This window comes from Salmo salar, chromosome ssa28 (genome assembly GCF_905237065.1).
Source record: "Salmo salar chromosome ssa28, Ssal_v3.1, whole genome shotgun sequence".
Classification (NCBI taxonomy): domain Eukaryota; kingdom Metazoa; phylum Chordata; class Actinopteri; order Salmoniformes; family Salmonidae; genus Salmo; species Salmo salar.
The window spans coordinates 37,010,738-37,033,218 of record NC_059469.1 but is presented as its reverse complement, the minus strand read 5'-3'; the positions used below and the strand labels follow the sequence as shown (position 1 = coordinate 37,033,218).

Genomic DNA, 22,481 nt, shown 5'->3' with positions numbered 1-22,481 from the left:
TTTCCCACGGAACTCCGCGAGAACTGCTTACTCCTGTCCGGGTACGTGGTGGCTTCCACCGAACTGGAACGCGGAACGCTCTTGCACGAGTCCTGAGATTGTTTGGGTAAAGTTAGAAGGTCTAAAGAACTCCTGGCTGTCTCCTGAATCGGGAGTTTGGATTTCTGTTGCTGAGGTTTTCGCCCTAAATTCCTCAGATTGGCTGTAGTCCAAGACTTCGACATCTTTTCCTTCTCCGAGTCTTTTTGCTCCAGCTGTTTCTTTTTCTTGAGCAGCTCTCTGCCAGGAGAAGAGATTCGTTGGAGATTTATCGGTGGAAAAGGCATTATTGGGATTTATGTGATCCGAACACAAACAGCAACGTCGCCTTTTAAGAATAAACTAAATAAGAATAAACTCGTCGACTGTGAAGAAATATATTGTATTCCAATTGCATTATCCGATCCCCCCTAAAAAATAATATATCTCTCTAGACCGTTAGGTGCACCTTTGCTGTAGTCCGTTTTGTAATACAACTGGAGTGAAGGCGAAGCTGCCGGTTGTCTGGAATTTCTACGGCTCGTCCGTGGGAGGCGTGGCGAACGGCAGCACGCGGCTAAACAAAGACCGAATAAAAAACAGCTCCTGCGGAGGCATCTATGATAGTGATGTCATCGATACCGGCTACCGTTAACATCTGAAGGACTGTATGTCAACGGTAGCCTATTCTTGTTCAATTTATAACGGAAAAACGGACCAATGCCATGTTTGGCTTACACTTAAAACGTTGACTTTATTATAGGGTTATAGTAGTTTTGTTATGGGGGACTGTTAAAATAGGGAGGTTACTCCTAATTGGAATTCCAGTGGAAGAATGGTCACATTTTTTTTTTTTTCATTTTACATTTACATTTTAGTCATTTAGCAGACGCTCTTATCCAGAGCGACTTACAGTAGTGAACGCATACATTTCATTTCATGCATGTATTTTTTTGTACTGTCATTCTTGAACAGGAAATTCAGTCCATAAACTAAATAAAATAGATGAAAGACATTTAGAGGTCATATGAAATAGTTTTTTATCAATGCTCAATAGACATATTTATGTCAGGCGTCTCTATAAACATTTTATTTAAGTACAATAAAATTGTATTGGTCGCATACACATGTTTAAGCAGATGTTATTGCGGTCGTAGCGAAATGCTTATGCAAAGTCGCTTAGGAGCCTGAAACATTGTGGCCATGTCTATCGGCACCATCTTAGACACAACATGTATCTAGACTATATACTGTATCTGCCTATATTTAATAACCCATAAAAGTCTAAGCCCTGTCTATTAAGCTATGTGGAATTGTTTTAAGTCCTGTCTATTAAGCTATGTGGAATTGTTTTAAGATGGTCATACCATGGATCATTTAGCTATTTGAGTTAGAATTTTAAGACCCCTTGAAGAGTCAACAAAATATATACAAATATATTATTGGATGTAAAAAGATTTTTGTCCTTCCTGCTATTAGTCCATATAAATGCATGGTGATGGTGCTCTTCACTGACGAGTCGCGGTTTTGTCTCACCAGGGGTGATGGTCGGATTCGCGTTTATCGTCGAAGGAATGAGCGTTACACCGAGCCCTGTACTCTGGAGCGGGATCGATTTGGAGGTGGAGGGTCCGTCATGGTCTGGGGTGATGTGTCACAGCATCATCAGACTGAGCTTGTTGTCATTGCAGGCGATCTCAACGCTGTGCGTTACAGGGAAGACATCCTCCTCCTTCATGTGGTACCCTTCCTGCAGGCTCATCCTGACATGATCCTCCAGCATGACAATGCCACCATGGCGACGTTGTTTCCAGTGATGTCTGGCGAGGACCTGCCTTACAACAGGCCTACAAGCCCTCAGTCCAGCCTCTCTCAGCCTATTGCAGACAGTCTGAGCACTGATGGAGGGATTGTGCGTTCCTGGTGTAACTCGGGCAGTTGTTGCCATCCTGTACCTGTCCCGCAGGTGTGATGTTCAGATGTACCGATCCTATGCAGGGGTTGTTACACGTGGTCTGTCACTGCGAGGACGATCAGCTGTCCGTCCTGTCTCCCTGTAGCGCTGTCTTAGGCGTCTCACAGTACGGACATTGCAATTTATTGCCCTGGCCATATCTGCAGTCCTCATGCCTCCTTGCAGCATGCCTAAGGCACGTTCACGCAGATGAGCAGGGACCCTGGGCATCTTTCTTTTGGTCTTTTTCAGAGTCAGTAGAAAGGCCTCTTTAGTGTCCTAAGTTTTCATAACTGTGACCTTAGTTGCCTACCGTCTGTAAGCTGTTAGTGTCTTAACGACCGTTCCACAGGTGCATGTTCATTAATTGTTTATGGTTCATTGAACAAGCATGGGAAACAGTGTTTAAACACTTTTACAATGAAGATCTGTGAAGTTATTTGGATTTTTAGGAATTATCTTTGAAAGACAAGGTCCTGAAAAAGGGAAGTTTATTTTTTCCCCCTGAGTTTAGTCTATACATCCAACCCACACACATCTGATATTGCTCATCCAAATATTTCTATATTTCTTTATTCCACTATTTTACTTTTTAGATATGTGTATTGTTAGATATTACTGCACTGTCGGAACTAGGAACACAAGCACAGTAGCTCCTTTCCCTTTGTTGTCTTTGGCTGAGAAAAGCCGAGTGTCTGTCTGTCTGTCTGTCTGTCGCCCCAGGCAGGGATCTGGGTTTAATGTGGTGTCTGTCTGTCTGTCTGTCGCCCCAGGCAGGGATCTGGGTTTAATGTGGTGTCTGTCTGTCTGTCGCCCCAGGCAGGGATCTGGGTTTAATGTGGTGTCTGTCTGTCTGTCTGTCGCCCCAGGCAGGGATCTGGGTTTAATGTGGTGTCTGTCTGTCTGTCTCCCCCAGGCAGGGATCTGGGTTTAATGTGGTGTCTGTCTGTCTCCCCCAGGCAGGGATCTGGGTTTAATGTGGTGTCTGTCTGTCTCCCCAAGCAGGGATCTGGGTTTAATGTGATGTCTGTCTCCCCAGGCAGGGATCTGGGTTTAATGTGATGTCTGTCTGTCTGTCTCCCCAAGCAGGGATCTGGGTTTAATGTGGTGTCTGTCTGTCTGTCCCTCCAGGCAGGGCTTTGGGTTTAATGTGGTGTCTGTCTGTCTGTCTGTCTGCTGTCTGTCTGTCTGTCTGTCTCCCCAAGCAGGGATCTGGGTTTAATGTGGTGTCTGTCTGTCTGTCCCTCCAGGCAGGGCTTTGGGTTTAATGTGGTGTCTGTCTGTCTGTCTGTCTGTCTCCCCAAGCAGGGATCTGGGTTTAATGTGGTGTCTGTCTGTCTCCCCAAGCAGGGATCTGGGTTTAATGTGATGTCTGTCTGTCTGTCTCCCCAGGCAGGGATCTGGGTTTAATGTGATGTCTGTCTGTCTGTCTCCCCAAGCAAGGATCTGGGTTTAATGTGGTGTCTGTCTGTCTGTCCCTCCAGGCAGGGCTTTGGGTTTAATGTGGTGTCTGTCTGTCTCCCCAAGCAGGGATCTGGGTTTAATGTGGTGTCTGTCTGTCTCCCCAAGCAGGGATCTGGATTTAATGTGGTGTCTGTCTGTCTCCCCAAGCAGGGATCTGGGTTTAATGTGGTGTCTGTCTGTCTCCCCAGGCAGGGCTCAGTGGGGTACTATAGTTTATTAAGCATTTAGTAACATAACTCAATGTGACTATCAGCCACATGACATACACATCACTGACTTAGACACATGGGGTACGTACACTGCACTTAGACACATGGAGTAAGGAGATTCAATTATGTTTTAAGGAATCCCTTACATAAGCATGCTCGCAGGAGCACACGCACAGACAGATGTGTATGCTTCTGCATTTTAGGAAATTATATCACACACACACACACACAAACACACACACGCGCCTCTGCTCCTAGAAAATGCTAAGCATCACACCAACATTTGAGGGTGAACTAAATTAGTTTACTGAAAGGAGCGCAGTTTTAAAATGAAAACAGTTGTCATTCATCAAAAATAGTCTTCCCATTCTTGTAAAGTCTCAGCAAGTCTGATTTTCATTAGACAAAATCCAAAAGTGGAAAAAATTAAGGCATTGAGTTGAAATTTTCAGATTTAAAGGCATCATATTGTAAATGTCTATAGGCTTTAACCAGCTCTGAAAGAACAAGATAGGACATTTTATATTTTTGCAAGGTTGGTGTCAATTCAAATTTAAAGCAGAAAAACAAAAAATTCCAATTCAATAATTGAAAAAAAAAAGTAATCTATTTGAATGACTTTGCCACTAACTGAAACGTAAAAGATATTTATTAGGAGAGTTGTTAAAAAAAAAAAAAAATTGAAATTTACATTACTTCTGGAATGGACTGCCTTCAATTCTAATTGACACCAACCCTTTCTTCATGGATATTTCAATTTCACCTCTCACTTTCACCGGAAGCATTTAAAAACGTCAGACAGAATTTGAGTGTAACAAACAAAAATATGAGATTTTGCAGACAAGCATCAAGCAGGGTCAATTCCATTTCAACTCAAGTCAATTCAGGAAGTAAACTGATATCTCGTCAATGCTTCTCAATGAGAACAATAGAATTTCGAATTTCAGTCAACTTCCTGAATTAAATAAATTGACCCCAACCCTGGTAAGCATAATATGAATACACTTTAGTTTCAGATAACTGTTATACAATTATTGGAAATATTAATGATTCATAGTATGAAACAGCAATGAAAAATATATATATATATATATTAGAAAATAAAGAAGGAAAAACACAATTCCAAAAACAAAATATTTTACATATATCCACTCTGCATACTAGTCTTCACATGAAAAAGTGGACAGTCTGGAAACATTAGACCTGGGTTTCAATACAATTCAAAATCTTTCAAATAACTAGACAAATTGCTCTAGCTTTCCTGGAGTGTTAAGATGGGTGAGGTTTGCAGTTTTGCAATTTTCTATTGGTTCCATCACGCCAGGCATGCTCAATCAAGCCCAGCTAAACTGATTTCAAATAGTGTTTGAACCCACGTCTGTTCTCTTAACTCAGACAGCTGGTGAAGACCTTCATCACGGCGTCCCTGGAGAAGAAGGGAAAAACAGAAGTGTTAGGAGAATCGGTGATAAACGTCAAAAGACTTCATCATGAAGGATGTTTGCATGAACAATCCAGTAGGCTATATTTATCTGAAAAGTAGAAGAACAAAAAAAACAAGAATGATGAAAGCAATTGTGAATAACACTGATTTCTTTCTCGTTCTATCTAGTATTTTAAATTTAAAAAAAATTGGTACCCACCACAGACATTTGACCCTTTCTTGATAACAATTATAGTATATCACCATAAATGTACTTTACAGTATTGTGATTGCATTTTTTTTTTATTGTTATAGGTGTGGCTCACGAATATTTAATTACGTTTTGGCGGGAAATCAGCACATGCTTAGTGATGCCCCTCCCCCTTCCAGATATTGGAATGATGCGTCACCACAGCAACAGCAAAACAAGGTCACTCATCCCATCTCAATTCTCTCTCCCTCATTCTCACTGTCAACCGCTCACTCTACCCCTATCCATGTGTTGCAAGGCAGACTTTCCTTGCCTGCCACCTTCAACACCTACTGAAGGAGCTGTGAAGCTGAACCAGTAAAGGTTTAAAAGAGGGCGAGCGAGGGCGAGCGCGAGAGAGAACGAGAGAGAACGAGTGGGTTGGTGGAAAAGACAGGTGACTCTCCTGCTTCTCTGACTTGCAGTGAGCTCCCCTCCTTCACACACACACACACACACACCTTTCCTCTATCCTTATTGGCTCTACACTGGAGGCAACAGACTGCAATTTTAACAACCGGCTTCTTAAAACACACCACATAAATAAACGATAATTGACTGAAATGGATAACACTCCGGTGCAAGTCTATTCTAGGATACCCCAGATTAGGTGCGTCTCAAAAGGGCACCCTATTCCCTATAAAGCGCACTAACTTTGACCAGAGCCTTTTGGGATACCCTATGGGCCTTGGTCAAAAGTAGTGCACTATATATATATATATATATAGCTCGTCTGGAGGTTAGTTAACACAGTGTCCAAAGAAGGGCCAGAAGTATACAGAATGGTGTCGTCTGCGTAGAGGTGGATCAGATTCACCAGCAGCAAGAGCGACATCATTGATGTATACAGAGAAGAGAGTCGGCCCAAGAATTGAACCCTGTGGCACCCCCATAGAGACTGTTAGAGGTCCGGACAGCAGGCCATCCGATTTGACACATTGAACTCTATCATAGAACCATTTTTCTTGGTTAAATAACATAAATAATGCATGTATTATGTTTTTGAAAGGGAAACGGCTCCATACTATAGGGAGGAAGTGGGTTAACCCTGGCTGTCTATGTTGTTTACGGACTCAACTGGTTAAACGTTATGCTCCAAGGGAAACTATAATCATTTCATCATTGAAATATTACTCAGGCCGCGTGATAACAAAAGGAAAACAATAGAGGGTCAAATCAATAATAAAATCTTTCTGAAATGAAAACGGATTTACATTCGACTTCACATTCATTCATATGTACTTTGGATGGCGTCCATATTGAGCTTGTCCCTGCTTACAAATATCTGGGCATCTGGACAGATGAAAAGGCATCTTTTAAAAAAAACACACTGTTGAGTTAATTAAGAAGTTGAGAATAAAATATTTTAAAAAAGGGCTTCTTCTATAGAAATAGGTCACTAAAGGCTCACTAAAATAGTAGAAAGCAGATCTTTCAGTCAACGTTCCTATCGGTTCTAGACTATGGCCACATCATCTATATGAACGCAGCTGCCACTTCATTACAGCCGTTAGATGCAGTTGATCATTAGCGCACTGCGCTTTATTACGGGCGACATTTTTAGTACTCATCACCGCATTCTCTACCAGAAAGTCGGTCGGCGCCTCTGTGATGTCATCACGGCATTCTCTACCAGGAAGTCGGTCGGCGCCTCTGTGATGTCATCACCGCATTCTCTACCAGAAAGTCGGTCGGCGCCTCTGTGATGTCATCACCGCATTCTCTACCAGAAAGTCGGTCGGCGCCTCTGTGATGTCATCACCGCATTCTCTACCAGAAAGTCGGTCGGCGCCTCTGTGATGTCATCACCGCATTCTCTACCAGGAAGTCGGTCGGCGCCTCTGTGACGTCATCACCGCATTCTCTACCAGGAAGTCGGTCGGCGCCTCTGTGACGTCATCACCGCATTCTCTACCAGAAAGTCGGTCGGCGCCTCTGTGATGTCATCACCGCATTCTCTACCAGAAAGTCGGTCGGCACCTCTGTGATGTCACATAGGTTGATGCATTGCTATGTTTTCATTTATAAAGCCCTTTTACAAATAGCGCCACTGTGCCTAACATCGTTACTCAACTTTAGACATAGGAGTTACCACACCCGGTCTCTACTGAGTTAGGTAAATCAGCTTTTATTTTCCTTGTAATGACGACGACGTGAGGAGCGTTTTATAGCCACGACGCCGACGTGAGGAGCGTTTTATAGCCACGACGCCGACGTGAGGAGCGTTTTACAGGCAGATCAGATGTAGACGCTGTTACTCTTCCATATGGGAATATTTCACATCACCTTTGTGTTGGTACAGAGATGAATGCAGGAGGAGACCCATTTTAGAGGAGGGGGTGGAAGCCTCACCCAAACCTCACACTAAAGGGAGAGAAATCTCTGACTCAGTCACAGCTGGGCTGAACAAGCCATGCCTTTAAGGGCTGACGATGGGGGGGGGCTCAGATTGTATGTGTTTAATCCTCCATGATCTTCAGAGAGAGGGATTCCAAGACAGAAATCACCACTAAAATCCCCCAAAAGCCAACTTGCAAGGGGTCAATCAGAGGTTATCACTGATAATAATATGAATACTACACAACAACAAAAAAATAACAGCACAGGAAAATAATTCTATGAAATGTATGAATTCACTACTGTAAGTCGCTCTGGATAAGAGCGTCTGCTAAATGACTAAAATGTAAACGTAAAAAAAAAAAAAAAACGACATATTAGCAAGTTTTCAAAAACTGGAAGCCTGGAGCAGGGAAGGGTGGGTGAGAACAAACCAATAGCTGGCCACCTTGACTATTTACATTGACCCCATTTTGTTTTTAACACTGCTCGCTGTTTATTATTTATGCATAGTCACTTTTCAAATTACATTGACTCGGTACCGGTACCCCTTTATATTCTTCTTTTTTTTTTTTTTTTGTATTTTATTTTTTTTTTTTTTTCAAACTCTTTCTTGAACTGCATTGTTGGTTAAGGGCTTGTAAGTAAGCATTTCACGGTAAGGTTTACACCTGTTATATTCGGCGCACGTGAGCAATAACATTTGATTTGGAGCAGGGCAGGGTGGGTGAGAACATTAAACCAACAGCTGAAACAGGGCAGGGTGGGGGAGAACATTAAACCAACAGCTGAAACGGGGCAGGGTGGGTGAGAACATTAAACCAACAGCTGAAACAGGGCAGGGTGGGTGAGAACATTAAACCAACAGCTGAAACAGGGCAGGGTGGGTGAGAACATTAAACCAACAGCTGAAACAGGGCAGGGTGGGTGAGAACATTAAACCAACAGCTGAAACAGGGCAGGGTGGGTGAGAACATTAAACCAACAGCTGAAACAGGGCAGGGTGGGTGAGAACATTAAACCAACAGCTGAAACAGGACAGGGTGGGTGAGAACATTAAACCAACAGCTGAAACAGGGCAGGGTGGGTGAGAACATTAAACCAACAGCTGAAACAGGGCAGGGTGGGTGAGAACATTAAACCAACAGCTGAAACAGGGCAGGGTGGGTGAGAACATTAAACCAACAGCTGAAACAGGGCAGGGTGGGTGAGAACATTAAACCAACAGCTGAAACAGGGCAGGGTGGGTGAGAACATTAAACCAACAGCTGAAACAGGGCAGGGTGGGTGAGAACATTAAACCAACAGCTGAAACAGGGCAGGGTGGGTGAGAACATTAAACCAACAGCTGAAACAGGGCAGGGTGGGTGAGAACATTAAACCAACAGCTGAAACAGGGCAGGGTGGGTGAGAACATTAAACCAACAGCTGAAACAGGGCAGGGTGGGTGAGAACATTAAACCAACAGCTGAAACAGGGCAGGGTGGGTGAGAACATTAAACCAACAGCTGAAACAGGACAGGGTGGGTGAGAACATTAAACCAACAGCTGAAACAGGGCAGGGTGGGTGAGAACATTAAACCAACAGCTGAAACAGGGCAGGGTGGGTGAGAACATTAAACCAACAGCTGAAACAGGGACAGGGTGGGTGAGAACATTAAACCAACAGCTGAAACAGGGCAGGGTGGGTGAGAACATTAAACCAACAGCTGAAACAGGGCAGGGTGGGTGAGAACATTAAACCAACAGCTGAAACAGGGCAGGGTGGGTGAGAACATTAAACCAACAGCTGAAACAGGGCAGGGTGGGTGAGAACATTAAACCAACAGCTGAAACAGGGCAGGGTGGGTGAGAACATTAAACCAACAGCTGAAACAGGGCAGGGTGGGTGAGAACATTAAACCAACAGCTGAAACAGGACAGGGTGGGTGAGCTTCCATTTGCATGGCTCTGTCTGATGAGCTCCGTGGGCTTAGGGCTTAGGGCTGTGTCCGAAATGGCACCCTATTCCCTATATAGTGCACTACTTTTGACCAGGGCCCTTAAGGGAGGCCCATATGGGGCTCTGGTCTAAAGTAGTGCAAGATGTAGAGAATAGACTTCCATTTGGGACGCAACCTAGAGGGGATTATCAACATATGGTGGAACCAAACAGCGGGGTGTTTAGAAGTGAATAAAAACATGTTTTCATTTAGGGACCAGTGACCAGTGTGTGTGTACTTAGTTCAGTTGGCACTTTGCCATTTGTAGATGGACGACTGCTGCTCTCAAAGATAAAAATCAGTCTCTGGGAGATTGTCATTATTCCCATAAAAGGGCGACTGCACTTCCTTATTTCGGCCTCATTATGAAGATAGGCTAAAAATGGCTTCTCCAATAGAAATCCCCGATCACACTTGTAGGCGATGCCATGGCGACGTCGGCTCGCTAAAGGTCTAGAGTAGAAACACGTCGTTGCGTCTAACGGTTATCTGACGCCAAACTGCAGCTCTGGGTTTAGAAACTGACTGTACATTAAGAAATGCTAGCAGCAAGGCCTCCCTAGTGGCGGCAGTGGTCTGTGGCACTGCATCGCAATGCTTGAGGAGTCACTACAGACCAGGGTTCGTTCCCAGGCTGTATCATAACCAGACGTGACCGGGAGGTCCCATAGGGCGGTGCACAATTGGTCCAGCGTCGTCCGGGTTAAGGGAGGGTTCAGTGCCGTTTAGAAAGTTGTAAACAACTAACTATTACCTGCCTATTACCTTACCTGTCTGGCAGTGTCTCATCGGAGATTATGTTACTACTCAGGTCGCAGGGAGGACACAAGATGCTCGTGAATGGATTTTGGAATATTGACAAGTTGCAGTTGGGATACAAGTGCTCTCTGATCATCATAACTCTAATTTTGCCCGCCAAAAAGTGGCGGACTAGAGTGAATGACAGTATCAAACACATCAGCAAGTGGCCACTCCATTAAGGGCTTAGGGCCAAGCATTATTTCAACGTAACATCGGCTGAGCGTTGTCTTATGTAAACAAGTCTGAAGCGCTGAGTAAAACGGGCAGGTCCGCCTGCGTAAAAAACGGGCAGGTCCGCCTGCGTAAAAAACGGGCAGGTCCGCCTGCGTAAAAAACGGGCAGGTCCGCCTGCGTAAAAAACGGGCAGGTCCGCCTGCGTAAAAAACGGGCAGGTCCGTCTCGCGTAAAAACGGGCAGGTCCGTCTCTGTAAAACGGGCAGGTCTGTCTGCCTGTCTGGAGGTTCGGACTGCTCTGATTGGATAGAGCTGATTCTCTCGTATTAGTGGGCACGATGGTAATCCAAACCCTCCCAGTACGTCACGATCAAACTTCATGACTAACGTAACACTTTGTAGTCAATTTTGACACTAGAATAAATGTTTCTGACTCATAGATGCCACACAGGACGTTTAAAAACAGAGAAGTTGGTTCTAAGGGGCAGTTGACCTTTAACCTTGTCCATGAGGTTTGTGTCAACTAAAGAATGTGCCAACTGGACCACTGAAATCACACACACACACACACCATTAGAACCCAGGGTTCTAAAGTGCGACCAATGTGGTTGCATCGAAATATTTAGCTGTGCGACCATGAGTTTTATTTTGGGAGCCCTGTGCGACAACACAAACCTCTCCCAGATAATAGCTGTAGTAATGATAAAGCTTCGCTGTACCGTTGTTTCCCAGTGTCCTAGAGAAAAAAAGTGAGTGCAGATTCGATTGGACCATTTCTACAGCGGCTTCCTTCTAGACCAAACAGGTCAAAAAATCTGACCCATAGTACATTTTTATCTTCCAACAGCGGATCGGCCAGGACCGCATTGTACATTAATAAACCATGCCGTGGTGGGGGGGGGGTTCTAAAACAGCTTGTTATTTTGATGTTAACAAACTGGTAACTTTACCACTATATTCACACATCTGGAGGCAGAGAAAGGACAAAAATTGTACAATTTTCAATGTAACTCAATAGGAAAATAGTGCTTTTACACAATGTAGAAACCTCATTTCAATGACAGGTATTTGTATCAACATTTAAGGTTTTTATAATAAATAACACTAAAAGACATTTAGTTTATCAGTTTCTTGGACATAACATGTGCTTCAAAAGCAGCTAGAATTCATACAGGTCCAATACAGGCTGTAAATCAGTCAATTTATACAATCTTATTCTCATGTGGTGCTTCTAACCCTTCTTCTTTTAAACTTAGGAGCACCACTCGCTCTAAATTACAGCCCTGGGTGCACCTTATGTACGGCGCTTTGACTGAAATAACACCAACAGACAGTATTGTCAGACTGAGAAGTAAAAGAGAAACAGGGTAGCACTGAACGTTAAGTTGCTCTTCTACCTGTGTAGTAAGACACTAATAAACAAATGTATTTATTACAGTTAAAACATTGGTATATAACAAAGTAAATAAGTAACAACTTTCCCCCCCGCTTCCCAATGATCCAAACCTAGCCCATAGGGGGCGTGGCTATATAGGGTGCGTGGCCTAGCCCATAGGGGGCGTGGCTATATAGGGGGCGTGGCCTAGCCCATAGGGGGCGTGGCCTAGCCCATAGGGGTGCGTGGCCTAGCCCATAGGGTGCGTGGCCTAGCCCATAGGGTGCGTGGCCTAGCCCATAGGGTGCGTGGCCTAGCCCATAGGGTGCGTGGCCTAGCCCATAGGGTGCGTGGCTATATAGGGTGCGTGGCCTAGCCCATAGGGTGCGTGGTGGTGGCAGTCAAGGCACTGGGTTCCACAAATCACACCAGATAAGGTTAAGTTAGTTAGACTAACTGGATCCACAAAAGGGTTAATGTACTGTAGTTTGAAACATAATCCTCTTACCTGGCAAATGGAATATAAGAGATGCTGTACCTAAAAGAGAAAACAAGGGGGGGAACGGTGAGTATAAACACCATACAGGTGAACCAATCAGGTACAGTATCAGGTAACCTATATTATAATATACAGGTATAGTATCAGGTAACCTATATTATACAGGTACAGTATCAGGTAACCTATATTATAATATACAGGTATAGTATCAGGTAACCTATATTATAATATACAGGTATAGTATCAGGTAACCTATATTATAATATACAGGTATAGTATCAGGTAACCTATATTATAATATACAGGTATAGTATCAGGTAACCTATATTATAATATACAGGTACAGTATCAGGTAACCTATATTATAATATACAGGTATAGTATCAGGTAACCTATATTATAATATACAGGTATAGTATCAGGTAACCTATATTATAATATACAGGTACAGTATCAGGTAACCTATATTATAATATACAGGTATAGTATCAGGTAACCTATATTATAATATACAGGTACAGTATCAGGTAACCTATATTATAATATACAGGTATAGTATCAGGTAACCTATATTATACAGGTACAGTATCAGGTAACCTATATTATAATATACAGGTATAGTATCAGGTAACCTATATTATAATATACAGGTATAGTATCAGGTAACCTATATTATAATATACAGGTACAGTATCAGGTAACCTATATTATAATATACAGGTATAGTATCAGGTAACCTATATTATAATATACAGGTACAGTATCAGGTAACCTATATTATAATATACAGGTATAGTATCAGGTAACCTATATTATAATATACAGGTACAGTATCAGGTAACCTATATTATAATATACAGGTACAGTATCAGGTAACCTATATTATAATATACAGGTATAGTATCAGGTAACCTATATTATAATATACAGGTACAGTATCAGGTAACCTATATTATAATATACAGGTATAGTATCAGGTAACCTATATTATACAGGTACAGTATCAGGTAACCTATATTATAATATACAGGTATAGTATCAGGTAACCTATATTATACAGGTATAGTATCAGGTAACCTATATTATAATATACAGGTACAGTATCAGGTAACCTATATTATAATATACAGGTATAGTATCAGGTAACCTATATTATAATATACAGGTACAGTATCAGGTAACCTATATTATAATATACAGGTACAGTATCAGATAACCTATATTATAATATACAGGTATAGTATCAGGTAACCTATATTATAATATACAGGTACAGTATCAGGTAACCTATATTATAATATACAGGTATAGTATCAGGTAACCTATATTATAATATACAGGTACAGTATCAGGTAACCTATATTATAATATACAGGTATAGTATCAGGTAACCTATATTATAATATACAGGTACAGTATCAGGTAACCTATATTATAATATACAGGTACAGTATCAGGTAACCTATATTATAATATACAGGTATAGTATCAGGTAACCTATATTATAATATACAGGTATAGTATCAGGTAACCTATATTATACAGGTACAGTATCAGGTAACCTATATTATAATATACAGGTATAGTATCAGGTAACCTATATTATACAGGTACAGTATCAGGTAACCTATATTATAATATACAGGTATAGTATTGGCAGCATACTGTAACAGTGGCAGCCTATCAGACGATTGCAGGCGATTCGAGGCCTAGCTTTCAGCGAGCTGTTCTTGGTCTCCCATAAGAGGGAACGTCATCAGTAGTTGTCACAAAGTGCTTTACAGATACCCAGTCTAAAACCCCAAAACAGCAAGCAATGCAGAGGCACAGTGGAATTATTAGTACCTCATTTGATGAATACCCAGTCAGTACTGCCCAGTCAGTACTATCAACGAATAATGTACACCAGGCCTTCCCTATGTGGTCTGCCAACTCCAGTGTGTGTACTCTAATCTGATCCTTCATGTCAACATATGCTGGGCTGGTTTAGTGTCTGTCTCTCTCGGTTTACATCTCGCTCTCTCTCGCTCGTCCATCTCCGTCTCTCGCTTTCCTATCCCCATCTCCTCCTGATAATAATATCACAGCATATTCTATAATAACATTGTTTCATCGATAAAAATAACTATTTGGTCTGTAAACAACAACAAAAACATTCTTATGCTGGGCAAAAATCGTACTTAAAATGTCGATGAAACAGTAGAAAAACAGGTTGAGTTAGAGAAATAAGATCGTAACAGCTGGTGTTCTACTTTGTAGTGGCTGAGCTCAACTCCAAGAGGATAACAGTCAACAATCCCACCAGTCAGGTTGTATCTAGGACACACGGGTACAACAGAGTGGCTGCGTCTTGAGTATTTAACCACTTAAGGACGTTCGCCACTGGACTTTAACTGGATTTTTGCCCAGTGACCCAAATCAGCTTGAGCCAAGTCACCTCTGCTCTCAAAGGCCAATCAAGTGAATAGCAGTCAGGTGGTAAGTGACTAACAGAATCCAATGTAGGTATGTGGTTATGTTATGACATCATGCAAATGTGCTAAGGCGGTATCCCCTTTGTGTGGCCATAAATACCCCCCAACCCCCTCAAAAAAAGATCCATGCCTTTTGCGGCCAAAGTGGCCGTTGTGCCCTTGGGCTGAACATAATAATTATTTAAAAAAATTCCCTTCTCTTGGCTGCCGATCGCTGTGCTCCGAAGCACCTCTCACTCACATGGTTCGCTCAAGATATCTTAATTCTTACCAGCCAATGCCGGTCACGTGATCAGGTGACTTCTCACAAGCATCTCAGCTAAGAAATAGGCTACAAGTGAAGACGGACGCAACTGCGCGCCTCCTTCTTATTGAATTCCGAGGCGCATTTTGAAGACGTTAGACGAAACGTCCGCAATTTAACTTTTCGTCAGCCAACAAGATAAGTAACAGACAGCACTAGCCTGTGTTAATCTACTATCCCCCCCATAGTACAACTGTTTACCTATTTCTATTGGTCAACTTGTCCTTCTGCGCAATAAATAAATATTCCAAACATAGTCTGGGACCGTTGTGGAATGCGATGGAGCCCAAATTATTACAACCACTGCAGATCCCAAAAAAAATGTTTTAGACATTTTTAAAAGCAAAATGAGGCTGATGCAATAGATCAGAATGTTTAGCTTTAAATGTTGATAAAGTATTAGGCAATTTCTTCACATTGCTGCTCTTATAATGCGCAGTAGGCAGTAAGCACAAATGTTTAGCGGGAAAACGGCATTCTCAAAAGTGACCGCAAATGTGATTATACATGTAATGCTTCATTATATAAAAAAAAAAAAAAAAACTTCACTCACCTATGTATGCCAGTTAGGCTCTACACCAGTTGTAAAGCGGATTAATGTGCTTCATTTTAACAAGTTATTTGGCCACTTTAGTTGTGATACAAACCTTATCAAAACATATAGGTATATGGACTAGGCTACATGAGGTGTGCGCCTATGATTTGCCATACTGCACACAAGCTAGGCATCATTCACAGGTGATAATATATCAATCACAAATCACAGGCTAATATTGTCACCCATCAGACTATTCTTAATTTAATGTTGTCTTTACATTTACTAAATAATATGTGTGTGAATTTAGTTTAGATTTAGAATGGACCATTAACATGCATCGGTCTGGAAACAGGGGCATGAAAAAAACTATGCACTTAAATAGCAATGAGGACCCTTTTCCTGTGGTTCATTTTCATGCCAGCCAGGTAGGCTATATTCCTGTTGTAAAGAGAAGCAATGTGCTTACTATTAGGAAAGTTGATAAACACATATAGTAGGTCTAGCCTATAGAAAGCTGATGGGATCCTCCTCTTTTTAGTAGAGGCCATCATTCCGTTTTCTCATGCTATTACATAGCCTATAGAAATGTATAGCAACACGGGCTTTCATGAAGTGTTTGATTAGATTTTTGATTACATTTGCATTGATGTCAGGGACAATAGAGTGCTGAGTACCAGACAGTTAACAAGTTTGGTAGGCTACTAATGACCATCAGCAGCATCAGAGCTTGGAGAAACATAATCATGACTCGTGAACACCGGTGTGGCGGGCAACACGGTGACCGTAACAGCCCTAGGCCAGAGTGTGCAAGGCGGTACTGAATGTGTCCGTCTGTCACTTTGATTACTCCAACTTGTCTCTTGACCTGTGTGCACCTACGTTGTAATGTTTCATTCATAGGCTAGGTTGTAGCAACCTCATGATGGGTACAGGGACGATTAGAGTATCGTATAGTAACCTAAACCTATCAATGTTACATTGAGCTGGGTGAATGGAATATGAATGACAGTCATCCAATATGCTGTAATAGAAATAAGGCCATGCTCATCCTCCCTCATCTGAAACAACACTGACTGCCACTGGATGTGAGACTATGGGTATACTGTGTAGGCACATGATCTGAGCCATAAGGGAGACTAGGGATATATCAGATTGGGGGGGGGTCAATGTAACCTGTGTTTCTGTCCCCCGCCCCACTTTGGTTCTGAAATCATTATTATTCCACTAACTAACTTGTGTTTGATCTAGTAATGTACCAATATTTATCATTTATAAAATTAGCTATGACATAGTCAATAATTATATAGCACAATGTTGGATTTAACCCCCACTGTTTCCAGACCGATGCATGTTAACGGTCCATTCTAAATCAAAACTAAATTTCACACGCATATTATTTAGTAAATGTAAAGACAACATTCAATTAAGAATAGTCTGATGGGTGACAATATTAGCCTGTGATTTGTGATTGATATATTATCACCTGTGAATGATGCCTAGCTTGTGTGCAGTATGGCAAATTATAGTCACACACCTCATGTAGCCTAGTCCATATACCTATATGTTTTGATAAGGTTTGTATCACAACTAAAGTGGCCAAATAATTCTAAGAAGTTAAGCACGTTAATCCCCATCTCAATCTAAATGGTTTTGAAAAAATGTTAAAACAGAGAGGAAGAGAAGCGAGGTCTTCCCTAGCAGGTGGGATTGTTTATTTTGCTCACCAAGCCAAGAGTTTTTATATAGGAGGTCAATGAGTGTCAAATCTGGTCAACAAATAAATAAAAAAATGGAGTGGCTTATTTGCTAAGTGAGGTTTATAAATCTAAGTTTCTTAATGCTTAGGTTGTTACGCGTATAAGTTGGACACATGACACCCCGGGTTGTCTCCCCGAGTTGTCTCGAGACGGCTATAGATAATCATGGGTAGAGGTAAAGCATCTCGCTCCATTGAATACAGGTGGTTAATGTCGACAATCCTCATCGAATATAGAAAAAAAAAAAAAAAATTCTAATAAATTAGATGCATCCACCAACCTAAAGAGAAGAATAGTTGAGAGCCGCTTTGTGGACAACGACTGCCGTTGTCAGGGCGAAGAGACAAGCATCTTGTCAGTACATCCATAAAAACTGTTTTTTAATTTTATTTTTTATAGTGAGCTTCTTTTTTCTTCCTCCCACTTTAGACATGCAGTGCGTCTCGCAAAAGTGGTTCATCGTTATGAAAGGATCAAGTTAAAGCCTGCTTATTTAAAATGATCATATACTGTACACTGATTGTTTAAAGCAAAACTACCAAAACCATTGCTGATGGTGGTGAACCTGAACAAACAAAAAAAATACATTGTAAGCCCTTTCAGGAGGCAGGCTATAGCCAGGTGAGAGTAGAGTCTCTGTTTGCTAACTTTAAATCCATTAAAAACACAATTTTCAACAGCGCATAGATTAAAAAAATAAATAATAATGTTTTAAAACATATCAAATTACATTAGGTAGTCACCCAACTAATAAAGACTAATATTGCATAAGCCATTGTAGAATTAAAATGTTGAAGGTACCACGCAGATGTGCAAGATCAGAAACAGGGTGCCGACCTCGTGTTGGTCAGCGCGTAAAGCGGGGCACATCCACAGACTGTCACTAGGCATGCCTGATGTTCCCTGGGGGGCTGTGAGGCATGACTGATGTTCCCTGGGGGGCTGTGAGGCATGACTGATGTTCCCTGGGGGGCTGTGAGGCATGCCTGATGTTCCCTGGGGGGCTGTGAGGCATGACTGATGTTCCCTGGGGGGCTGTGAGGCATGACTGATGTTCCCTGGGGGGCTGTGAGGCATGACTGATGTTCCCTGGGGGGCTGTGAGGCATGACTGATGTTCCCTGGGGGCTGTGAGGCATGACTGATGTTCCCTGGGGGGCTGTGAGGCATGACTGATGTTCCCTGGGGGCTGTGAGGCATGACTGATGTTCCCTGGGGGCTGTGAGGCATGACTGATGTTCCCTGGGGGGCTGTGAGGCATGACTGATGTTCCCTGGGGGGCTGTGAGGCATGCCTGATGTTCCCTGGGGGGGCTGTGAGGCATGACTGATGTTCCCTGGGGGGCTGTGAGGCATGACTGATGTTCCCTGGGGGCTGTGAGGCATGCAAAATGACTGATGTTCCCTGGGGGGCTATGAGGCATGCAAAATGACTGATGTTCCCTGGGGGGCTGTAAGGCATGCAAAATGACTGATGTTCCCTGGGGGCTGTGAGGCATGACTGATGTTCCCTGGGGGCTGTGAGGCATGACTGATGTTCCCTGGGGGGCTGTGAGGCATGACTGATGTTCCCTGGGGGGCTGTGAGGCATGACTGATGTTCCCTGGGGGCTGTGAGGCATGCCTGATGTTCCCTGGGGGGCTGTGAGGCATGACTGATGTTCCCTGGGGGCTGTGAGGCATGACTGATGTTCCCTGGGGGGCTGTGAGGCATGACTGATGTTCCCTGGGGGGCTGTGAGGCATGCAAAATGACTGATGTTCCCTGGGGGGGCTGTGAGGCATGCAAAATGACTGATGTTCCCTGGGGGGCTGTGAGGCATGACTGATGTTCCCTGGGGGGCTGTGAGGCATGCCTGATGTTCCCTGGGGGGCTGTGAGGCATGCCTGATGTTCCCTGGGGGGCTGTGAGGCATGCCTGATGTTCCCTGGGGGGCTGTGAGGCATGCCTGATGTTCCCTGGGGGCTGTGAGGCATGCCTGATGTTCCCTGGGGGCTGTGAGGCATGCCTGATGTTCCCTGGGGGGCTGTGAGGCATGCCTGATGTTCCCTGGGGGGCTGTGAGGCATGACTGATGTTCCCTGGGGGGCTGTGAGGCATGACTGATGTTCCCTGGGGGCTGTGAGGCATGACTGATGTTCCCTGGGGGCTGTGAGGCATGACTGATGTTCCCTGGGGGGCTGTGAGGCATGACTGATGTTCCCTGGGGGCTGTGAGGCATGCAAAATCACTGATGTTCCCTGGGGGCTGTGAGGCATGACTGATGTTCCCTGGGGGGCTGTGAGGCATGCAAAATGACCGATGTTCCCTGGGGGGGCTGTGAGGCATGCAAAATGACTGATGTTCCCTGGGGGGCTGTGAGGCATGCCTGATGTTCCCTGGGGGGCTGTGAGGCATGCCTGATGTTCCCTGGGGGGCTGTGAGGCATGCCTGATGTTCCCTGGGGGGCTGTGAGGCATGCCTGATGTTCCCTGGGGGCTGTGAGGCATGCAAAATGACTGATGTTCCCTGGGGGGCTGTGAGGCATGCAAAATGACTGATGTTCCCTGGGGGGCTGTAAGGCATGCAAAATGACTGATGTTCCCTGGGGGGCTGTGAGGCATGACTGATGTTCCCTGGGGGCTGTGAGGCATGCAAAATGACTGATGTTCCCTGGGGGGCTGCGAGGCATGCAAAATGACTTGAAGATCAATGACTGTCAACACTATTACAAGCCTAGTTTGACACTGAAGGAGAGGACGCGTCAGTTGTCACAAAATATGAGGTATTTTAGGAAGGTAGAAGGATAGCAATACGAGCAACAGCAAAAAAAATAAAAAAATGTAAATCTGCAATTCGTAATGTCCGATTGAGCCGACATATACGGATTGAATCTAGGCCTAAATTGAACGCACTGTAAGTGGAGTGTTACTTACCACGTCATAGCCAAGAACTGTAGAATGCAGAAGATGATGGCCAATCCCTTCTTTCCCCACTACAGAGACAGAGACAACGTCTATTCTCAGACAACGGTGTTAAAAATATGTGTTATAGTGCATTAGGCCAGCGTTTAAAACATCTGCTAACCATGTGTATGTGACAAATACAATTGGATTTGAAATCAGCTGTGTAGTGCTACGGCAACAAACAAAAAAATACTAAAATTCTGCAACCCCAGTGGGGACCCCAAAAACTGAGTTCTGGGAAACGCTGCCATAGGGTCACGATGTAGGCTACTGAACTGTTTGAGGCTTTCAGATACTTACCCAGAAAACTGCACAAAGCGTCAAAATGAGACAGAGCTGGAGGCAGAAAGAGAAAAACTAGATTTAAAAAAAACTTTTAAAATATTGATTAAATTAATGAATTATCTGATTAATCTTCTATGAGGGATTTACTTCAGATTACCACTCAGCTTTGTGCCCTAAAGGCAGATCAACTTTAAAAGATGTAATCCGCATTAGTGAAAACAACGCCGCTGTTCGCCCCCCCCCCCCAGCGTCTTTGTTATTGTTTTGCTGATGAAGACGGAGGAGAAGAGCATCTGGGAACGTGGTCAAAATATATTCTGCTGCCCACCCACCGACAGGCTAGGCCTAAACCCAAACCCACCGACAGGCTAGGCCTAAACCCAAACCCACCGACAGGCTAGGCCTAAACCCAAACCCACCGACAGGCTAGGCCTAAACCCAAACCCACCGACAGGCTAGGCCTAAACCCAAACCCACCGACAGGCTAGGCCTAAACCCAAACCCACCGACAGGCTAGGCCTAAACCCAAACCCACCGACAGGCTAGGCCTAAACCCAAACCCACCGACAGGCTAGGCCTAAACCCACCCACCGACAGGCTAGGCCTAAACCCACCCACCGACAGGCTAGGCCTAAACCCACCCACCGACAGGCTAGGCCTAAACCCACCCACCGACAGGCTAGGCCTAAACCCACCCACCGACAGGCTAGGCCTAAACCCACCGACAGGCTAGGCCTAAACCCACCGACAGCTTACGAGCAGAAGTATCATGCAACACTGAATAAACCAGTGTCTTAAAAAGGAGAGAACGGCTGAATCCCTTAAGGCCTACATAATAGAATGATTCTTAAATAAAAAAATAAAAAAATGTAATATTTACAGCCATGTCATTTAAAATAATGTTTATAAATTCATTTTTGACAAATATAGACTAACTTAGAAATGCCTAGTGCAACATCTGTCCAGCCACATCCCTCAGTTATGGGATTACTTGCAATGATTGTGATATATGTGGTTGTTTAACATTACACGTGTGTATGTATTTTTATAATGTCAAATAAACTCAAATCTTTACAATTTTATCTTTATTTAACTGGCAAGTCAGTTAAGAACAAATTCTTATTTACAACAGCCTACCTAGGAACAGTGGGTTAACTGCCTTGTTCATGGAGCCAAACGACAGATTTGTACCTTGTCAGCTCGGGGATTCGATCTTGCAACCTTTCGGTTACTAGTCCAACGCTCTAACCACTAGGCTACGCTGCCACCCACAATACATGAAGTACAGTAGCTAGTTACCAGCATAACACAGGTGGCTATCAGTCTGGTGGGTTCAAACATTCTCTTCAGCTGCTTCAGAGGTCCCATCAGGAAACAGGTGCTGCAGACACAAGGAGAAAACACACAGGTTTAAAACCGTATAAATAAAAATGTCACATGGATTCTATTTCTATTATTTATATGTTGGAAAGACTACAGATTGATCAAAAGAGACCAGGAAAAATAAACTTTTTGTTGTTGCGGATATTATTGATGAGAGACCTTGACATGAATGCAACAACACTAAAAAAAAACAGACAAGCAAAAATAATACATTCTTATTTGAAATGTGAATAGGTATCCACTGGGGAGCCAGGCCCAGCCACTGGGGAGCCAGGCCCAGCCACTGGGGAGCCAGGCCCAGCCACTGGGGAGC

At 43.4% G+C, this 22,481-nt stretch overlaps 1 protein-coding gene across 1 annotated transcript in view; it reads right to left on the bottom strand.

Annotated features, from left to right (window-relative positions):
• Nucleotides 1–4,277: 4,277 nt before the first annotated feature.
• Nucleotides 4,278–22,481, bottom strand: part of sft2a (Vesicle transport protein SFT2A) — a 32,047-nt gene continuing 13,843 nt past the window's right edge. Inside the window, 5 exon segments of the mRNA NM_001146389.1 lie at nt 4,278–5,071; nt 12,496–12,525; nt 20,471–20,529; nt 20,801–20,836; nt 22,085–22,166. Of these exon segments, the coding sequence (NP_001139861.1) occupies nt 5,032–5,071; nt 12,496–12,525; nt 20,471–20,529; nt 20,801–20,836; nt 22,085–22,166 (247 nt within the window). The 3' untranslated portion in view covers nt 4,278–5,031.